We start from the raw sequence: 14,573 nt of genomic DNA on the forward strand, positions 1-14,573 counted from the left end.
TCCGTGGCCAGTCCTTATGTGGGCTCCAGAGTCGATTAGCGCGGACCCCCTCCCCTTCCTCCTCCTCCTCCTAGCCCCCTCCCTTCTGCTCTCCTCCAGCCCCTTTCATCGGCTGGTCCATTCCCCTAATCCTGGCCCCCTCCCCTAATCCCCCCCATCCGACCCCAGGCCGGCTGCAGCTATTGTAAGGTGGAGAGAAAGGGAAGGGGGGGACTGAGAGAAAGGAGAGGGGTGGGGGAGGGCCACCTGTTCCAAGACCCCCTCCCAAGGCCAGACTGGACACCGGGATGGGGCCATGAACAAATCACCCTTGGGGACCATAAGGACCCAGGGAATTGGGGGGAGGGGACTGGGGCTGCAGGACTAGTGGAAGGGGGTGGGGCAGACCCCTCCCTCCAAAAAGACCCAGAGTGTCACGCATACACAGTGACACACACTCTCTCCTCTCACACCCGGCGGCGGGGGTTGCCCTGGGAGACCAGGCAGTGAAAGGGAACAATCCTTCGGGGAAGGGAAAGGAGGGGGAGGTGGGGAAGGGTCTGAGGGCTTGGACACAAGAAGAACCGGAGGTGGCAGGGAAGAGGATTTGGAATTTATTAGGGTCACAGGCACCCCTGCCTCCCATATTCAGCATTCCTGAGCCATACACTGCCACCCTTTTTGTAGCCTGGGAACTCAGAGTCCTCATCAGCAGGAGGCCGGGCAGAGTGGTGGGGGAGTGAGCAGAGTCCAGGGTCCTTGAGGCAGTTACATGAAAAGACCTCCTGGGAGGGGCAGAAACATTTGGACAGATGCATAGGTGGAGACAAATGGGCTGGGGGGCAAATGCCCACTTCTCTCCTTGGCCTAGGGGAACTTCTGCCTTTCCTTCAGTGGCTCAACTCCCCTCACTTGCTTTCTCATATCATTTGGGTTCCACTTCTCTGCCCTCTCCCTCCCCTCGATGGCCTCATACCAGTGACTTCCACTGAGGCCCCTGTGATGTATCCACTGTCTTCAGATGCCAAGAATGTGACCACATCTGCCACATCTATGGGAATGGTGGGCAGAGAGCAGAATATGCCTCACTCCCATGGATCCAAGGTAGCCATCATCTCCCACCAGAAACACCCCCTCCCTCAAAACACACACACCAACCACCAATCCTGGTGAGACCCGCTCAGAAACCATAAAACTTGGGGATCTCTTCATTCAGGCCTCCTCCCCAGGGTCCTCCCCACTCAGTGCTCACCCTCAGGGTCCCCCATATGTCCCATGGGGATCATTCCAGTCACCTGTAAGGAAACATTCCTATGTGGGTGAAAGTTTCTTTTATGGGTTTTTTTGTAGACTGAGTCTGTGACCCTTTTTTCTTTTGTCTTCATTCCTTTTATACTTATTATCTACTATTTGCCAGGCACCCTGCCCAGCATTCTCTCTCTCAAGCCCAGAAAGGTTGGCTCTCTGAATGATTCTGCCCTCTGCCCTCCACCCACAGCCTCCTACCTTGTCCAGAACTTTCTGTGGCACTTTCTGTGTCATGGGTGTTTTAATGAACCCTGGGAGGACAGAGTTACAGCGGATGCCATGTCTGTGGAAGGAAGGGTGGCCGCTGACTCTGGAGAAGACTGAGCACTCACCCCTCCCTCAGACCTCCCATATGCCTCAGCAAAGCCCCCCTCACCCCCAGGTGTCTGACCAACCGTCCCAGCTCTCGGGCTGCAGTCTGGGTCAGCCCAATCACTCCAGCCTTGGATGCTGCGTAGTTTGTCTGTCCCACATTCCCCACCTATAGGGGAGTCAGAGATTTGGGATGAGTCAGGAGTCCCAAGGAGGGCGTCTCTTCTCTATGCACTTGGCTGGCTGACCTCCTCCCAACTCGACCTGACCTTCCCTACGATGCTGCTGATGTTGATGATGGAGCCGTGACAACCACTGGACACCAGGGCTTGGGCTGCAGCCTGAGTGACTAGAAAGATACTCTGGGGGGAGGGAGTAACAAGACAGAAAGGATCAGCTGGGTGACAGTCCTCCTCCAACTCCCTTCCCAGGCTAGAGGGGCCAGAAGTTACAGGTTCAGAGGTCACCACCTTGAGGTTGACAGCTATGACTTTGTCCCAGTCATCCTCAGACATGTGGAGCAGAAACTCATCCCTGGTGATGCCCGCACAGGACACAACGACAGATGGCGGGCGAGAAAAGCAGTCCTATGGAAGAGGGAGGTTACACGCCAAAAACCCAGAGGCAGTGGAGGCAACGTTAGCTCTTTAAAGGGGGCGAGGTCGTTTCGCGTTCACCTGCACTTGTTCCAGCAGGCGCCTTGCGGCCCTGGCCTCAGAGACGTCAGCCTGGAAGGCAGCGTGGGCCCCGCGGGGCGCCTCCTCCTCGCTCCCCGGCCCGCCCAGCAGCCGCACTGTCTCCCGTGCCGCTGCCCCGTCCAGATCGCAAGCGGCCACGGTGGCCCCCTCTCCGGCCAGGCGCACACTGACAGCTCGGCCGATGCCACTCCCCGCACCTGAGAGGGGCGAGAATACGCAGCGCGGGTAGTGGGGAGAGTGGGCAGGGGTCAGAGGTCAACAGGGCGCAAAGTTAGTAAAGTTAGGACAAGGGGCGAGACTTCACAACGGCTGCAGAGTCCGAGGGCACCCCAACCCGCCCTGGGAGAGCATCCCCTCAACCTGTGACCAGGGCCAGCGCGGAGCGGAGCCGAAGCTGAGACGCCATGGCGGGCTGCGGGCGGAGAGCGCTCCAGCATTGAGCCAATCGGAGCGCAGAGGGGGCGTGGCGAGAGCAACGCCGGGCCAATCAAAGCGCCGCCAGCTTTAGGCCATCTGCGGCCACCGGTGCAGGCGGACCTCCCACCGCGGGGGCGTGGCCAGACACAAGAGTTCTGGGGCCTGGGGAGCAGGGAGATGAGGGGCCCCGTTCCCCGAAAAAAACACAAAGATTGCGTGTGGGGCGGACGATCCAAGGACTTTATTTCCGGTCACCACCCCACCCGCTGATTCAAACAGTGATATAAAAAGAAGAGAAACAAAACAAAACAAAAAATCAGGACATGAGATTAGCAACTAACTCCCCCTCCCCCCAATCACTCCCAAATCAGGACGCACGATTGATGTTTATCCTCCATTCCTTCTACTACCCGCTCTGTCCAGTACTCTGGTCTTCCCTGAAGCCTCCACCAATGGGTGGGAGAGGGAGGCCAACCCTGGAGAAGCCTGTATATGGCAGTTTGGTCCACTGAGAACAGGTAGGGTAGGGAACATGGGGTAGGCTGTCATCTGTCTCTTCCTGCCTTCTTCATGGCCCCATTTAGTCGCCCAAACCCAACAACATGGTCAGCACATGCTCAACTCTATGGTCCCTCTGGCCTCTCATTCTCACCTCCACAGTCCCTGTAAGACCGCCAAACCTTGATGGCCCTCATGCCAAAGTCACCATTTCCCTAAGATCCAATTCCTTCCTTTGGCAGATGTCCCTGGCCAGGGACCCCAACATCCACAGACCCCTGCCCTGGAGGACAGAGGTTTGGGGCTGGGGTGGGGGTGGTTTATCCCACCTCTCACTCAAGGTGGGCAATCAGCACCATCATGACAACTCCCCCCAGCAGCCCCAGCACCTCCAGAAGTGACTGCAATGGTGATGCCTCCCTTAACAGCTCAGGCAACACAGACACCGTTGCTACATAGATGAAGCCACCTGCAGTGAATGGCAGAATCCAGCCAGGACCTGTACCGCCTGCGACTTCACTGCCCACTGCCCCTCCTTCAGTTAGGAGGGCACAGGCTGTGCCTGCCAGTGCCCCTATTGCTGTCAGTAGTTGTAGACGCATCGCCTGGGGGGCAGAAAAGAGAGAAAGGCACTTACCAACATATAAAAGTTAGCAGCAGTTTAGAAATGGCTAGTGGGGTATAGGTGTATGTGGGTAGGATGCATGTTTCTGGAAACTAAAGAACAAGGCAAAAAGTGGGGGGTCTAGAATACACATGTTCTGAAAAATCTTAGATGTCAAAGAGGTTCTTTCCACAGACCTTCTGATCCAGCAGGTCAGGGTTGGTGGCATGGTGTGAAAGACCTCCATTAACTATTAAATGGTTTATGGACCACAGTTTAAGAAATACGGAGCTACAGAACCAAGAGACAGAACTTCTTTTCCTTCATTTTGAGAGGATTTGTTGTCGATAAAAGTACACTTTGTCTGGAACTAATGAAAGGCCGTCTTGGGTTTGGGGTGGGTGAGCAAGGGGTAAAGAGTTTGAGGTAACCATGTTTGGTGCCCATCACCAACCTGCTTTTTGCTGCAGCCAGACTGGACCAAGATGGCAAAGTCCCCAACTTCATGGGGCACTTCATGTAGGAGGACAGTCATTGTGGTCAGGATCCCCAGCCCCCGACCCCCTCGAAATGAAGCCCCAATGGCCAGACCATCTGTGAAGTTGTGTGCCAGGTCAGCAGCCAGATTCAGGTACCCTGATACACGCAGGTCTTGTATAGGAGGAAAGGAAGACAAAACCATTAGAGGCATCCATCACCCCCAGTCCCAGCCCTGATCAGCCATTATCACATCTCCCCCCAGAGACCACTTCATACCCAGCCGCTCACTATTTCCCAGACACCTGCCGTTACCACAGTGCATGTTTCATTTCACGTGATTCATTATGATGCCCCTCGCCCAGGGTTATCACCAACCCTGACCCTCACCTGAACCTGTTTTTCCCTCTTCAGAATTCTCAGGTCTCACTGGCCCATCTTTGGGCCCCATGTTCCCTCCTTTCCTCTTCCTCAACCCCCCTGCTTCCTTTTCTTCTTCCTCTGAGCTCTGCTTCTCTTTTGAATGACGCTCTGAAGGAAGAAAGGAGTTGGTAAGAGTGGGGAACAGAGATCTCTCCATATGTCTTCAAAAGGGAAGTCACTTCCCACCTAAGAGCCATAAGATGAGGGGATTTTGAGGCAGGCAAGGTGGCTTTCAGGAAAGTTGTTCCTAGGCTCACCCTGTCTTCCATGTCTATGACTTCCATGTGTGTGACCATGAGTATGTCCATGTCCATGACTGTGTCCATGTCCTCCTTTCACATGTCTCACAAACTTCTCCACCACAAGAAAGGCGACAATTCCACTGAGGACCCACAGTCCCACAGACAGAATGGGGCCCTGGCCTAAGAATGGAGACATTAAGACATCAAGGGAGATGTGGATTCCAGACTCCTCCTTCTCAAGTGCAAGACGAGAAGATTGGGAGGGACAGACCTTCCCCAGCACCCCACCCCCCGTCTCCATCTGCCCCTTCCTCACCACTGTGGGAGTGTCCGTGTCCGGGATGCTCCTGAGGGTGGTGAGAATGAGGTTCTGGAAGAAGGGGGAGAAAAGGTTAGATGAAGGAATACCCCACCCAAGGGGCGTGTATTTGGGGGAATATTGGAAGGTCAGGGATCACAAAGGAGAAAGAACCCTTTTGCCCAAAGAATAAAATATATTAAAATTTAAGGTAGAGACCCGAGGTCACTTACCCAGGGCATGAGGAATGAGGTGCAGGAAGGCATCTCCCAGGAGCCCACCTGAAGCAAAACTGAGCAAGATCTGGAGCAGAGAGCGGTGCCGGGGGGAGTTTGACTCCACAGGGATAAGGAAGAGGACGAAAAATGGAGCTGCAGAGATCAGCACTGTGGCCCCCAATGCCTGGTGAGGGAGAGTCAGGGGTCAAGTGGTGCCGGGTTTCCCAACAATTCAGAACCAGCCCCTCTCTCCCTCATCCCCTGGGGACTCACATAGGCCCAGAGAGTGACAGTGTCCAGGTCCTGCTTGATGCCCGGAGCCCCAGACTCCCCATAGCCTCCATGGCTGTGTTCATGGTCATGTCCATGTCCCCTGTGGTAGAGGCTCTCATGGGAGTGGCCATGGCTATGGCCATGGTGCAAATCCTCATGTGAATGTCCATGGTCGTGACCGTGGGTGTGCCCATGCCAGATGCTCTCGTGAGTGTGGCCATGGGCGTGGCTGTGTCCATGGTGGAAATCCTCATGTGAGTGCCTGTGGCTGTGGCCATGGAAGTCCTCGTGCAGGTCCTCGTGCAGGTCGCCATGACCCCCGTGTCCGGCCACTAGCAGCCCTAAGGCCGCCCAGGTCAGCAGTCCCACGGCCACCCAGTGGGGGGCCCCCAGGCCTCTGGCCATCACGCTGACCAGAGGGACAGAGACAGTGACTCCACTGGACCCTCAACTCTATGCCTATGCAGGGTCCGCTCTACTCCGCTCGCGCCCTCCGTTCACTTCTATAGGCCGCTCCCCGATTCCATTCTGTTCCCACCCACATTGTTCCCAAGACTCGTTCTCTTTATCCCGAACCCCCTCCCGGATGTAGGGTCCCCGGGACACCGCTCTAGGCTTTGATCTTCCACTTTTATAGACTCTCTGGGCCCTCGTCTCTATGACCCACGAGGTTGGGAAAAAGGCCTGGAAAGGATGGTAGGGAAAAGCAGGGAATTCTCACCGGCTCCGGAATCCTCTCCTTTCCCGGTTTGCTCGGACGTGGCAGTCACGCCTCTAGCTCCCGCGAGAACAGGAAGTTCCGTTTTATCTCCGTCCCAATACCTTTACCAATATGGCGGCACTCCGGTAGCGGCGAGCGGCCCTGCCCTGGCGCGCATGCGCGGGTGTGGAGGTTATTTGAGGGGAGGCTGGGCGAGGCCGGCTAACAGGCCCGAGGAGACCGCCTCCTCCGTTTCCAACTGGACGAGGGGGCGGGAACTAGCGCGGAGACTTCCCGTCTGTACCAAGATGGCCGCCATATCGGCGCTGTCATTTTGGTACAGAGCAGAGCGAAGCGCTTAATTCGACCCGGTTCAGGCCAGAGTTCTTTTCTCTGGGGCTTCCTCGTGCTCAGCTAGTCCCTGATCATTCCTTGGGAATCCCTGGGACCTCTTCGGTATCCCGACACTCAGACAGGAATCATGTCTTGGGCTGCTCGCCCGCCCTTCCTCCCCCAGCGGCATGCCGCAGGGCAGTGTGGGCCGGTGGGGGTGCGAAAAGAAATGCATTGTGGGGTCGCGTCCCGGTGGCGGCGGCGACGGCCCTGGCTGGATCCCGCGGCAGCAGCGGCGGCGGCGGGAGCCGGAGAACAACAAACCCCGGAGCCGGAGCCGGGGGAGGCTGGACGGGACGGGATGGGCGACAGCGGGCGGGGTGAGTGTCCTAGCGGACGGACAGGCGAGCCAGTGACCGCGTTATCTGCAGCCCCTCCCCCCCTCCCCTGGCGCTCTCTCCCTGGCGCTCCCGCCCCCTTGTTTGTAAACACGAGTCCCCTCCCTCCCGAGGGCCTTAGCGCCCTCCCCCCGGGGCGGGGCGGGGAGGGGGAGCTCCCGCCCTCCTAGCCGTGGCCGCTTCGGGCCCTGCACACCGGAGATCCCGGGCGTGGGACACAAGTCCTCGAACTTGAGGACTCTGGACGTTTGAAGGCAGATCCTGCCTCCTAGGAGGGTCTCTTCCGCCTGTCTCTTTTCCCGCACGCTTCGGCTACAGGCTGGGAGTGTAAGGGCTGGCTGGTCCACCCCACGTGCTGCCCCACCCACAGGAGACTTGTCTGGCTTGGGGTGACGAAATGCATTGCTTGGAATTTTTCCTCACCTGAACTATCGTCGTCTCCTTTGTCAATATCTCCTCTCACCACAATTAGGAGTTAAACTGTTTGATAACAGGGTGTTTCTGGACTTGGGAATGGGTGGGGTGGGCGCGGTGGGAGATTAGAGAGAGAATTAAAGTCTGCAGTTGGATGATCGAAGACTCATTTTCTCTTTTTGTCTCTCTTGTCTGTGTCTGTGCCTGTATGTGCCCCTCCCTCAGACTCCCGAAGCCCAGATAGTTCCTCCCCAAATCCCCTTCCCCAGGGGGCCCCTCCCCCTTCTCCTCCTGGGCCACCCTTACCCTCCTCAGCAGCCCCATCCCTTGGAGGCTCTGGGGCCCCACCCCCACCCCCGATGCCACCACCCCCACTGGGCTCCCCCTTCCCCGTCATCAGCTCTTCCATGGGGTCCCCTGGTCTGCCCCCTCCAGCTCCCCCAGGATTCTCCGGGCCTGTCAGCAGTCCCCAGGTGAGAGGTTGTGACCCACTTACTGCCTCTCCACTTTCATTTCCTTGTTTTCCTTGTGACCCCAGATCCTTGTGTGAACTTCCCTATGGCCCACTGACCTTCCAGTCCTCTAATCCTGGCAGGCCTATGGTCCTTGTGAGACCTCTTGCCCTTCCTGAGGTGACTGATCTTTCAGTGCATGCTTCTTCCCCAACCCTATAAAAGAACCCCAGTATTCTTGATGTCCCTTTCATCTGTCTGTGATTTTCTGCCCTTTTTGTCCCATCTGCCCTCCTGAGATACATGCCCTTCAGGGCCACTGTGTTGCACAATTCAGGGGAAACTGTATGTCTGATCTCTTTGGGGTTGTGCTCCAGGGGTGGCCTTTCACAGAGACTGCAGTGTAAATAACGTTCTCTGTAATGTGCAATGCAGAGCCCTGCCTAGGTTGTAGGAAATGATTTCCATCACCTCCAAGAGAGCCTCCTTCCCAATGAGTCTCCCTGTGACTTCCCTATTTCCCCCATCCCAGATTAACTCAACAGTGTCGCTCCCTGGGGGTGGGTCTGGCCCCCCTGAAGATGTGAAGCCACCAGTCTTAGGGGTCCGGGGCCTGCACTGTCCACCCCCTCCAGGTGGCCCTGGGGCTGGCAAACGGCTATGTGCAATCTGCGGGGACCGAAGCTCAGGTATGGGGTTCAGAGGACCAGCAGAGAGGAAGAGAGAGTCTGCCATTCACTGTCACCTGTGGGATACCCAGGGGCCCATAGGGTTGCATTGGAGCAAGTGAGCTGGGGGAGGCATGTTGAGAACTAAGGACCCTGAAGTTTAGATGTTGGATAGGGGGTGGTCAGAGGGAAGAGGGGGTTGGTATAGGGTTTTTGAACAGTGAGGAGAGTGGAACTGGATCATCCTCATGTCCTGGTTCCCCTTCTCTGTATTTGCAAATACAGAGTGGCCTTAAACTAAGTTTGCTGGGGGGAGGCTGGCAAGGGACTTAATGGTGAGAGGTCTCCATGCCGCCTTGTTATTGCTATTCCCCTCCCCCTGTAGGCAAACACTATGGGGTTTACAGCTGTGAGGGCTGCAAAGGCTTCTTCAAGCGCACCATCCGGAAGGACCTGACCTACTCGTGCCGGGACAACAAAGACTGTACGGTGGACAAGCGCCAGCGGAACCGCTGTCAGTACTGCCGCTATCAGAAGTGTCTGGCCACGGGCATGAAGAGGGAGGGTAAGGGCCTGCCCTAGCCAGGCTTCCCAGTCTACCCTGTGGGAGCAGAGGGAGGAGGTGGAGGGAAGACTGCGGGAGACCACAGGCTGTACCCCTCAGGAAGGATGGACTGATCTGTCTCTCCTCCAGAGGGCGATATTTGATTTCTCTCTGCCCTCCTCGTCAGCCTTTCTCCCTGGTCCCCTGTTCTGATCCCCTGAGTTTTCTTCTTAATGCTTGTGCCTCTGTGCCTGCACCTAGGACTCCTCTGGGTCTGGTGCTGGCGTTGGATAACTTCCTTCCCCATGATGGGTTTCTGTGTCTCCCCTTTTCTAACCTGAATAGTCCCTCCTCTCTTTGACCCAGTGCTCCCTCTTTGGTCTCCGTTTCCCTATTATCTGTGGTCTCTCCTCCAAACTCTGGAACTCTACTCTCTTAAGCTACAGACATTACTGAAGTCCGCAGGGCTGCTTTCTTTCTTCTTTATCTTATTGTCTTAAATTTGATCCTGGAATTCTGAGAGAGATACTTTAGAGAGTATCCTGGTGAAATCCGTCATTTTAGAGAAGATGGGCCAGAGGCCTGGCTTTCCCAAGGTCATGTAACAAAAGAGTGGCAGGGCTGGAGTCAGAACCCACATCTCTGAGGACCAGGCCAGTGCTCCTTTCACTGCCTTTGTGGAGTCAGAGGAGCACAAGGTTTGTGGTCAGGCACACTTAGATTTAGATGTATGACTTGGCATGTATTGTGTGAACTTGGGCAAGCTGTTTAACTTCTCCAAGCCCCAAAAGCTTCATCTTGAAAAATGAGGATCAGCGCTCACAGGATCATTATAATAGTTGAGTGAATGTTGAAATAAGCTTGGCACATATCTTAGTGTGACATAGACCCTCGGTTTAAATGTTAGCTTTCTCCCTAATTACTTTACCCTCCCCTTCCTTTCTCTCAGCATATTTTTCTGCCCTTTTATAACCCCTGCTTCCAGACCACTCCAGTCCACCCTTGTTTCTAGTGACTTCCCTAATTCCTATAAATCTCTCCTAAGGGCCATGAGACCCTGATAAGCCCCTAAGGACATTTTGGAACCCCCTCATGGCTGGCTGCTAACTTTCCGCTTTTTCTCCTCCTCCCTACCCCGCTCCCCCTCCCCCCCCAGCGGTACAGGAGGAGCGTCAGCGGGGGAAGGACAAGGATGGGGATGGGGAGGGGGCTGGAGGAGCCCCTGAAGAGATGCCCGTGGACAGGATCCTGGAGGCAGAGCTGGCTGTGGAGCAGAAGAGTGACCAGGGCGTTGAGGGTCCTGGGGGAACCGGGGGTAGCGGCAGCAGCGTGAGTGATGGGGTCAATCCGTTCTACTTCCTGATGGGGGGCGGGGACAGGAGTCCAGGTCTACTCTATCTCCCCCTCCTCTCCCTTCCCCTTACAACCCCCCTAACACTGCCTGGGACTGCAAGTGCTGCCAAACAAGGTCTCAAACATCTGAGGTGGGTGTGATAGCCTCTTCTGTCCCCACCTGCAAGACAGCCCATTGGCAGACCACAGACGAGTCCGAAATAAATGTTTTCACAAATGCCAGAAGAGAAGCCTGATTTACAGGGATTGGCTCAGATGGGGCTTGAAGAGAGACTGTGTATGAGGAGGGGGAGTCAAAAGCCTCTTATAAGGGGGGTTCACAGTGTACCTCAAAACCTTCTATAACTTTTACCCCTTCTCCCCTGCAGCCAAATGACCCTGTGACTAACATCTGTCAGGCAGCTGACAAACAGCTATTCACGCTTGTTGAGTGGGCGAAGAGGATCCCACACTTTTCCTCCTTGCCTCTGGATGACCAGGTCATATTGCTACGGGCAGGTCAGTGACGTTGGATCCCTTTGACCTCTTGACGTTTGACCCCTCTTTGACCTTCTGACCTCTAGTGACCCCAGTGGCCTTAGCTTGCATATTCCGGGAGCCAAGCTCATTGACCTCGCCACCTCTTCTTCTCTTCCCCTGATGTGCTTTGAATCCCATGGCCTGATCTCTGGCTCCTGACCCTTGCCGCCCCACCCAGGCTGGAATGAACTCCTCATTGCCTCCTTTTCCCACCGATCCATTGATGTCCGAGATGGCATCCTCCTCGCCACAGGTCTTCACGTTCACCGCAACTCAGCCCATTCTGCAGGCGTGGGAGCCATCTTTGATCGGTCAGTGGCCCTTAGCTGGGCTGGCCTGTAAGGTAGAGGGGGTGGGGCTATAGGCTGGTCCGTGTCCAAGGCTGGCTGAGCTGTGACCTTTGAGTGACCTGCAGGTCCCTCTCCAGGGTGCTGACAGAGCTAGTGTCCAAAATGCGTGACATGAGGATGGACAAGACAGAGCTTGGCTGCCTGAGGGCAATCATTCTGTTCAATCCAGGTAAGAGGAGGATTACCCCTGTCTCTCAAGACCAAGGCCACCTTGGAGCCTCCTCTTCTCCAGAGACTCCTAAGTTACCCAGCTATCCCCCTCAGTAAGACCCTCAACCCGGAAATCTCCTAGCTGACCAAGAAAACCCACGTCCTCTGATACATTCTCCTTTTGACCCTATCCCATGAACCCACTGCACCCGGCTTCCCTTGCCAGGCATCTGGTGAAGGGCAAGTAGGTGGGACCCTAAAGGGACATTGTATGGGCCACATTTCCATGTCTGTCCTGTTTGATTTGTCTTCCTTCCTCTTCCTCCTCTCTTCACTGCCATCCCAGATGCCAAGGGCCTCTCCAACCCCAGTGAGGTAGAGGTCCTGCGAGAGAAAGTGTATGCATCACTGGAGACCTACTGCAAACAGAAGTACCCTGAGCAGCAGGGACGGTGAGGAGGAGATGTGGGGTGAGGGATTGTGGGGACCGAGGCTCCCACAGGGGCCGGGGTTGCCACAAGGGTCTATTCAGGACCCATGGTTCCAGGTCTCACTCCGCTTCTCCCACCCCCTCCTCAGGTTTGCCAAACTGCTGCTACGTCTTCCTGCCCTCAGGTCCATCGGCCTTAAGTGTCTAGAACATCTGTTTTTCTTCAAGCTCATTGGTGACACCCCCATCGACACCTTTCTCATGGAGATGCTCGAGGCTCCCCATCAGCTGGCCTGAGCCCACACCCAGATGTGGTGCTCCTTACACTTGAGGAGTGCACATCCGAGAGGAACTCTAAGCCTTGGGGCTGGGTGGGGAAGGGCCACGTTCCTGGAATCTTGGTGGGGAAGGAGTACAGGGCAGAACCAGGACCTCCAAGGGGTTTCCTCATATCCCAAGTCAGAGGGGACCCCAGATCCCTGCAAGGGCTGGACCTCTCCCTTCAGGGGCCTTGAGTCTCTGAATTTGCCTGGGTCTACCATGATTTGGGGTGATTTCTCACCCCCTGCCTGGAATCATCTCTCCTTCCCCCAGCGCAAAGCACTGGCCCTGCTCCCAGGACCTTGCTTCCTTCTCATCTAGCCTCACTTAGCTCCCCATCTGAAGAGGGGAAATGGGAACTCCCCCAGAGATGAGCATTGGGGGGCAGGCCCCCCAAACTGATTGCCGTGGGATTAGGGCTCTGACAGGCCTTCCTCTGACCAAGCCAGCAGATGGGGGCTCCTCTGGGAGAGGGAGGGGGCCCTGTCACTGTCTTCTATCCAGAGTCCGCTCTCACACTTCACCTCCTTCTGCAGTCAGACTGAAAAATAAAAAGGTGGTGGTGGTGGTTAAGGGGTGGGTGGAGACGTAGGAACCAATCTGCTATTTTTAATTTCCTCTGAGGATAGACTTGCAGTTAGACTCAAAGAAGTACTGTACTTTCCCAGGTTGACTAAGAAATGCCAGTGGTGGAGGTGGGTGTTTGGGAAAGGCAGGGCCCTGAGACGGTGTGTCCCTGGGGCTCTTGGAGCACTGGCCTTCCCAGCTCCCCTCCCCCATCTCTTCCCATCTAACTTGGGGAAGGGGCCTGGGCTGTGATGGCGGGGCAGCCAGGGGATGGTTTGATGAGTAGTCCTCAGGCCCCTCTCTCCACAGCTCTCCCCCACGCCCGGCACACACAGTGTAGGCTGGGGGCACAGGACCCTGGCCTGAGAGTTGAGGGGAGATGCCAGCCCGCAGAGATGGGGTGCTGGGGCTGCATGAGTTTTGCTCTGAAGCTCTTCTCCCTGGGGTTCCTTTCCCCTCTCTCACACATAAAATCGCTTTCAAATTAAAATCGTTGTTTTCTGGACTGAGGTGATTGTATGGGGGCGCAGCGCTGCTTTGGGCTGGGGTTGGGGGGTATCCGGTCAGGAGCTCCGGACGCTCTCCCTTGATGCCGCCGCCGCCGAGGTTCCCTGGGGCCCGAGAGGCGGGCGCGGGGGGCGGGGGACACAAGGCGCGCTTTGTCGGGGAGGGGGGAAGAGGGTGTGCCAGGCTGGGGGCGGGGCCGGCCGGAGGAAGAAGGGGGGCGGCTGGTTCTCAAAGGCGCCTTGTTCGCTTGCGCCCTCCGAGCGCCAGCAGGCGGCGGCGCCTCGGCTCGCTCGCGTCCTCTCCGGCCGCGCCGCGGGCTCCGGGCAGACCCGGCGCCGTGCCCGTCTGTGGGGGCGCATTGGGCGCCGAGTGCGGCTGCCGCCTCAGGCGGTGCCCGCCTGGAGGCCGCCTCTCGTCCCTGAGTGACCCTGTTTCCCCGGACTCTTCCAACTAGCGTCGATTGCCCCTCGTCTCTCCACCGAGTCTCTGCACCTGGGCTCCCGGATTCCCTTCTTCCCCAACCCCCTCTTCACCTCCTTGGATCTGATTAGCCTGTGTTTGTGGGTCTGTGCAGTCTCTGGCCTCCCGTCTAACCACCTCCCTCCCCTCCGCCATCCCGTGGCCGTCGGGTTGCTGGTCTCTAGTCGCTATCTATAGCCTTGTCGGGTTGCTGGTCTCTAGTCGCTATCTATAGCCTTGTCTATAAATACCCCTGCCCGGGCCGGCTCTGTAATTACACGGGGCAGGGCGAGGGGAAATAATTATGGAGACCTGATGTGGGGGGGAGGTAGCGACCCCCAGGCCCGCCTCTCTCCTCCCACTGTGCCCTAATCTCCGCCTAGGACTCTACTGAAAGGGGGCCCTGGGCCCCCCAAGGGGGAGGGAGGGGGGCTGTGACTGGACGTCTGGATCCTAGAAAAGGAAGGGACTGGGGAAGAGATATTGGGGTTCTCCAAAAGGGTGTCTTAGGGTACAGGCCGTTGGGTAGCTGCAGGGGAGCCGGGGAGAGCAGTCCGAGGGTCAGCGAGAGAGGGTTCCCGTCCACACCCCCAACCAGGTGGAGAGCGAGGGTGGGGTTTCCCCTCGGTGGCTGTGGGCGGGCGGCTGGAGGCGGGGGCTG

The 14,573-nt window shown here is 56.8% G+C and overlaps 4 protein-coding genes across 11 annotated transcripts in view; 2 read left to right on the forward strand and 2 right to left on the reverse strand.

Annotated features, from left to right (window-relative positions):
• Nucleotides 1-572: 572 nt before the first annotated feature.
• Nucleotides 573-2,980, reverse strand: HSD17B8 (hydroxysteroid 17-beta dehydrogenase 8). 4 transcript variants are annotated; one of them, XM_014846340.3, is made up of 9 exons: nucleotides 2,658-2,980; nucleotides 2,277-2,494; nucleotides 2,070-2,186; nucleotides 1,869-1,961; nucleotides 1,683-1,768; nucleotides 1,486-1,570; nucleotides 1,232-1,274; nucleotides 956-1,030; nucleotides 573-764 (listed from the first exon to the last, which is right to left on the reverse strand). In XM_014846340.3, the coding sequence occupies exons 1-9, from the start codon at nucleotides 2,701-2,703 to the stop codon at nucleotides 748-750; spliced, it is 780 nt and encodes a 259-aa protein (XP_014701826.1). In that variant the 5' UTR covers nucleotides 2,704-2,980; the 3' UTR covers nucleotides 573-747. The 4 variants fall into 4 exon arrangements, with proteins under 4 accessions (XP_014701826.1, XP_044632318.1, XP_070371216.1 ...); XM_044776383.2 differs by lacking the exon at nucleotides 1,232-1,274 and having other exon boundaries at nucleotides 2,658-2,798; XM_070515115.1 differs by lacking the exon at nucleotides 956-1,030 and having other exon boundaries at nucleotides 2,658-2,798.
• Nucleotides 2,934-6,713, reverse strand: SLC39A7 (solute carrier family 39 member 7). The gene is made up of 8 exons (XM_014846331.3): nucleotides 6,469-6,713; nucleotides 5,748-6,156; nucleotides 5,490-5,658; nucleotides 5,275-5,328; nucleotides 4,974-5,138; nucleotides 4,684-4,824; nucleotides 4,271-4,467; nucleotides 2,934-3,817 (listed from the first exon to the last, which is right to left on the reverse strand). Exons 2-8 carry the CDS (start codon nucleotides 6,150-6,152, stop codon nucleotides 3,545-3,547), a joined length of 1,404 nt encoding a protein of 467 aa, XP_014701817.1. The 5' UTR covers nucleotides 6,153-6,156; nucleotides 6,469-6,713; the 3' UTR covers nucleotides 2,934-3,544.
• A 215-nt stretch (nucleotides 6,714-6,928) lies between these two features.
• Nucleotides 6,929-13,451, forward strand: RXRB (retinoid X receptor beta). Of its 5 annotated transcripts, none has more exons than XM_070515113.1 (10): nucleotides 6,929-7,160; nucleotides 7,818-8,224; nucleotides 8,577-8,733; nucleotides 9,098-9,277; nucleotides 10,413-10,585; nucleotides 10,978-11,107; nucleotides 11,307-11,439; nucleotides 11,544-11,647; nucleotides 11,975-12,080; nucleotides 12,208-13,451. In XM_070515113.1, the coding sequence occupies exons 1-10, from the start codon at nucleotides 6,929-6,931 to the stop codon at nucleotides 12,353-12,355; spliced, it is 1,770 nt and encodes a 589-aa protein (XP_070371214.1). In that variant the 3' UTR covers nucleotides 12,356-13,451. The 5 variants fall into 5 exon arrangements, with proteins under 5 accessions (XP_070371214.1, XP_044632315.1, XP_044632316.1 ...); XM_044776380.2 differs by having other exon boundaries at nucleotides 7,818-8,065; XM_044776381.2 differs by having other exon boundaries at nucleotides 7,818-8,065; nucleotides 11,556-11,647.
• A 280-nt stretch (nucleotides 13,452-13,731) lies between these two features.
• COL11A2 (collagen type XI alpha 2 chain) overlaps nucleotides 13,732-14,573 on the forward strand; it is a 30,135-nt gene continuing 29,293 nt past the window's right edge. The window contains exon 1 of the mRNA XM_070515116.1: nucleotides 13,732-14,510. The gene's annotated coding sequence lies outside the window, so the exon portion shown is untranslated. The remainder of the gene's footprint in view (nucleotides 14,511-14,573) is intronic.

This window comes from Equus asinus, chromosome 8 (genome assembly GCF_041296235.1).
Source record: "Equus asinus isolate D_3611 breed Donkey chromosome 8, EquAss-T2T_v2, whole genome shotgun sequence".
Lineage (NCBI taxonomy): Eukaryota > Metazoa > Chordata > Mammalia > Perissodactyla > Equidae > Equus > Equus asinus.